General features: G+C 48.1%; 1 protein-coding gene across 1 annotated transcript; it reads right to left on the bottom strand.

Moving 5' to 3' along the window:
* Positions 1 to 352: 352 nt before the first annotated feature.
* Positions 353 to 4,900, bottom strand: LOC127749587 (uncharacterized). Its single transcript, XM_052268375.1, has 3 exons — positions 3,301 to 4,900; positions 2,099 to 3,208; positions 353 to 1,999 (listed from the first exon to the last, which is right to left on the bottom strand). Exons 1-3 carry the CDS (start codon positions 4,893 to 4,895, stop codon positions 592 to 594), a joined length of 4,113 nt encoding a protein of 1,370 aa, XP_052124335.1. The 5' UTR covers positions 4,896 to 4,900; the 3' UTR covers positions 353 to 591.
* Positions 4,901 to 5,166: the final 266 nt, after the last annotated feature.

The following is a 5,166-nucleotide window of genomic DNA, read 5'->3' as shown; positions in this document are numbered from 1 at the left end:
AAATATATGATGAGATGGCCGTTCATAATATATTCTTCTTTACAGGGTATAATATATTATTCTTTACAGGGTCAACATAAAAATGTGAACTTCCTAGAGTAACATCGACAAAGAAGCGTGTGACAAAGTACGTTCCACCCATAAAATATGGTGTGTATAGTACTTCCAGGTAAGTCATAGTTCCGTGGATTAACAAATAAATATAAGTGCACATTGATAACGTATTCTTTTTATACAGGGTCAACATTAAAAGATGCATTTTTCAGAACCGCGTCGGCATAGAAGCGTTTGATGTTCATACCTACTTCCAGATAAGTGACTTTTAGTTTTCTCTTTTTTTTAGTAGTCTGAGATGAATTGCATATGTGCTAGTGCACGTTACTTCTAAGATACAATAATATGAAGTTCAACATTTTTAATTAATTGCAGATTTATGATGTTTTTTGAGAGTCAAAGCAAAATGATGCATTTTCTATCATATCGTGCAAACAGTAGCGTGTAGCATCAAATCAGAAATGCAATAAAATGCTATTTAAACTGCACAGACGCATTAACCTAATACTTTTATATAATTGCCGAAGGACGATGTAATTAGACAAAATCAAGAAAACTATCATAATGGTTCCAAAGGTTGGCCCCTTCTCCCTCTTGGATTGGGCGGAGTCTGAAGACCACAGCGAGGTGTCTTTGATCACCTTGGTGGAAGACATTTGCAACCCCTGCCTCTCTAAAGACTGTGATGCTGGCGTTTTCCATCTCAGACACAGCCCTGACAGTTTCCATGGCACCCCATTCCGAGTTCTTCAGCGCATTGAGGTATCTGTCGATACGTGTCTCCAGTGACAATGCTATTCCGTTCTCCATCTCTGGAAAGCGGTCAGATACGTCGAGGAGCGTCCCCACCAGAAGCTGCTCCCACTCTTCACGAAGTGGTCCGGCAAGGCGCTGTCTGATGTGGGTCACAACGCGCCACCGGAGGTTAGTAACTTGCTGCTCAGAGGGCATAGTGCCATTGAGTTGGTGAAAGAGCGACACAAAGAGGCAGTGACCATTTCCTGGGACTACAGCTACTCTGGCCATAACACCACCGACGTCAACGACGTCTTCATCTAGAGGCAGCGGCGCAGGTGATGCTGGCGGCGGTGAAGGTGACGGAGCTGGTGGTGGCCCAGGCGGTTCGCTAGGTGATGTACCTGGCCGTGGCAAAGGTGGTTCGGTGGGATAACCAAGCTGCGCCTTTGTGCGGTGGGCCATATTCACGATTTTCTGAATCGCCGTTAGTCTACGTTTCAGAGAGGGAGCCGTGTGCAAGGTTGAGAGGCGAGCCCGGACAAAAGGTGGGTCAATCAGAAGAGTGTCCCATGTCTTTCCACGGGTCATGGCCACGTAAGAAAGACCTGATTGAAACTCTCTCTTGCCAACGTTCACAACTACTCTGTCGAGAGTAAGACCTTGAGCACTGTGGACCGTGCTTCCCCAGGCAAGGCGTAGAGGCACTTGCTCTCTGCTGCAGGCTACCTCTTTTACCTTAAAAGTGCGAGTAAGAGGCAGTGTTGGAAAGGATCCGTCAACTGGTATGACAGGGCCAGTGTAACGCTGAAACCTGACAAGCACGGCAAAGGGCAGTTGGTTGGGTGGGCTCTGGCCGTCGGCATAAACGATAGCTGCAACAGTGCCCAAAGCTCCGTTGACGAGGCCAGCTTTTGTCCACAAGTTGGCACGGAGCATTACGAGAGCACCAACTGAGAGGTAGATAAATGATTCAAGACCACCAGCTTCGTCTGGGCCAGCCTTTTTAGCGGTGTCGTTATTGTGGACAGCTGGTATACGGGCGACAGGACAATTCAGTTCGACGAGTCTTTTGATGTTGTAGGCCCTGGCGTCGCTGTTTGTAGAAAAGATGTGCATCGCATCCCGGAATTGGCGTTGCTCTGGCGGTGGGACGACACTTGAAAAACGCTGCTGAAGCAGCTTGTAGCTCTCCACACTACAGCAGCCCCTAGAAGACATCATAAAGAGTAAAGGTAAAAATTAATAGTTGTACCTTGAAGTGGATAAAAATGACCATTTGGGTGGTATCGTCACCGTCTTGACTTACCTGCCAATCTCATCGAGGACACTGCACAGGCTTGTGTCTGTTTGCCGTTTGGATTGAGAGAGCACGACAGCGTGCTTGAACTGAGCAAAGGTATAGTGCCCACGGAGGTCCATTTCAGAAGAACCGTCTTTGGGCACGCTGTAGATGGCCTTGCTGCATACAGGGGGGAGTTGAGCCAAGTCCCCAATCAGATAGATGTGCATATTTCCAAATAGCTCTTTGGAATAGGGATGTGCCTCACTACACCGACGCTCGACCATACCAAGCAGGCTAAGGCTCACCATGGAGTATTCATCAATGAATAGAAAGCGTACGTTTTCCATGTCATCCTGAAAAGCTTTTGCACGCTCTCCGGTGAGTGGGGCAAAGTCACGCGGTCTGATGGGCAGTTGCAGGCCTGAGTGAAGCGTCTCGCCGTTGATGCCCAGGGCAGCCACAGCAGTAAAAGCCATTAGCCGATAGGAGTCACGACCAAGCCGTGCGTCCAGGGTAGATGTCATAGCTTTAATGACTGTAGACTTTCCACAGCCAGCTTTGCCCTGGACGATTACTAGGCGTGGCGGGGTTGAGCCTCTGGGTTTGACAATTTCTTCTATCTGCAGTGACAGGATGTCCATGACAACTTGCTGCTCCGCAGACAAGAGAACAGCGGGGCCGGTCGAGGTTGTGCGCTCCACAACGAATTCTGCTTTTGCCGCTTGGAGGAAGGTCCGTAAAACGTCGAGATTTCCGTAACGGTGTCCCTCGGATGCCCAGTCGTGCGCGAGGTCCATTTCTCTTGTGCCTAGCTCGACACGCTCGACGTTTTGGTTTGGTAGGTGCCGTGCGACTGTCATCCATTCGTCTAAATTCTCTCCTTGTGTAACGTCCATGTCATCTAAATCATTGTTTTCAGGATCTGGAAGATGCTCTTCACCTTGCGGCACCACATTGTTGGCGGTGAATGCTTGACGCCACGTGCCGTGCCCCGACAGGGCTCCCTCTTCAGTTCGCCATGGGACGTGCAGCAAGACTTGCTGGCGATAGTACCCTTCATTGCGAGCAGCGCAGGGAGTGAGGCGCAGACGAGGATTCACGCATACCACGTTAAATTTGGTAAGTTTGGTGTACCTAATCAATTAGAACAAATTTCTCTTTTAAGTAAAATAGTAATAACAATGTGCTTTAAAAAAAGAGCAAGAGCTGTACGACGAACGTCTTACCTTTTTTTGGATGTGTCGTACTTGTAGTCACGAGCAAACGTCCACAACGACACCTCATTCAGGTGTGCAGGCCTCTTGGGGTAGCGCTCGAGCAGTGAGCCGTGCGCCTCGTCTGCTTGGACAGAAGATGACCCGTGTTCAGGATCGCCTTGGACGACGTCAGGATCATCAGCATTGTCCTCTTGGATGTCTGAAGTTCTTTCCGGAGCCGGTGCTACCCAGGTAGGGTCGAAAAAGTTCACTCTTACGAAGTTCCGGGAGCTATGCATGAGCTTCTGTGAAGTTGCAAGATGAATTATTTCTTGAGATGAAAAGTCCCGCTCACTGATGGACTGCACGCAGCGCCGTTGGATTGCTTTTCGTGCACTGTCGTCATCATTTAGGTCCCGCAATGCATCCTCAAAAAGTTCCTGCATGGACTTTGACTTCTTTTCAGGCTTAGCCGAGTATTTGGCAAGATAATTGGCACATAATTGTTTAGACAATACAGGTTTACCGTCCATATTGCCTATCCAGGCTGAAATGACTCGTTCAATTAAATTATTTAGAAGACTGTCATTCCTTGCTGGGATGAACTGAGGTTCACCCTTTTCATCAAAGATAATTTCAGTACGATCCGCCAGCTGAAAGGGAAACTTGAAACGGCATTCTAATGGCTGTCCTGGACCTTTGCTTCGGCGCAGGCAGTAGGCTTCAGTGCAGCGCAGGTGGCGCTGGACTCTATTCAAGAGCTCTCCAAGATGGCGCACTCGGTCCTCAGGTGCGACGTCCTTGAAGCGCTTGCGGCAGGGATGCACTTGAGCAGGCGGAAGGCCTAGGCCGACGTTCCACGCGGACACAATGTTGTGAAAGTAGTCCACGACGGTCGCGAACTCCTCAGGAGTCATTTCCTTCAGTCGTGTCACGTCAGGGGCATCTGATAGCCAGAGGAGGCTGTGTATGTGTGGCGACCCACGAAACTGCCATTCAAAGCGCCACCAAAAATCCTTGACGGGATACATGAGCTTTAAAATTTTTCCCATAAAGTACTCCGCCCTCTTCATAAAAAACACACTCGGGACGTACGGCTGGTCCGCAATGAAATTTCTTCTCTGTTCTTCTGTAAGCTCTTCTAACAGAATACGCTCACCATCAGTGAGGTTGGCATTGTACTGCTCAAGCATGAGGCGGAAGAGATCTGGCCAATGAAGATCGGCGGCGCTGAGAGTCATAAAGATGGTTGGGACACCTAACTGGTTGATCATGTCCAGTAGCTCACTAAGGCGTGCACCCCAGTATTGGCGAGTGCCATGCAGCTTGGTGCCGTAAAACATAATATCACGGGCAAGTCCAGGTCGCTGTCTAGCCATTTCCCGCAGATCCCTGACAGTCTTGCCATGGAGGTCCTCGTTTCTCCTGACGTAAATGCTGCCTGCACGTAAGGCTTCGTGGCGCATTACGGTGTTGAATGCAAAAAAACGGAAACGGGGATCGTTTGCGAAGCGCCCATCTTTAAATTCTAGAAGGAACTTGAAGTACTGCACTGGCGTGAGACGGTGTGGTCTTTCCAAATTCAAGTCTGCAGCGCCCGTAGGAAATAAAGCTGGGAACGCCATACTTATGTACCTGATGTGATTCAAAACAAACAGCATCAATACGTGGTCTTGTGAATTTGGAATATTTTCTTATTAAAGTTACTTAAAAATGAAAATTATGGAACTTTTTATCATTAAGTACGGAGACGTAGCATTTTTACAGAAGTTCATAAGCTCAAAGGACACAATTTTATAAAAAATCGATTTTGTGGACCAGTCAGAAAACCGAAAATATGATGAAGACTTTTGATTGGGTGCTTTATTTAGAATATCAATGTTCCATTAACTAGCA

The sequence above is a fragment of the Frankliniella occidentalis genome, unplaced genomic scaffold (assembly GCF_000697945.3).
Source record: "Frankliniella occidentalis isolate FOCC.00 unplaced genomic scaffold, Focc_3.1 Scaffold68, whole genome shotgun sequence".
Classification (NCBI taxonomy): domain Eukaryota; kingdom Metazoa; phylum Arthropoda; class Insecta; order Thysanoptera; family Thripidae; genus Frankliniella; species Frankliniella occidentalis.
Note: the sequence above shows the minus strand (reverse complement) of the source record. Positions and strands in the feature narration are given on the sequence as shown.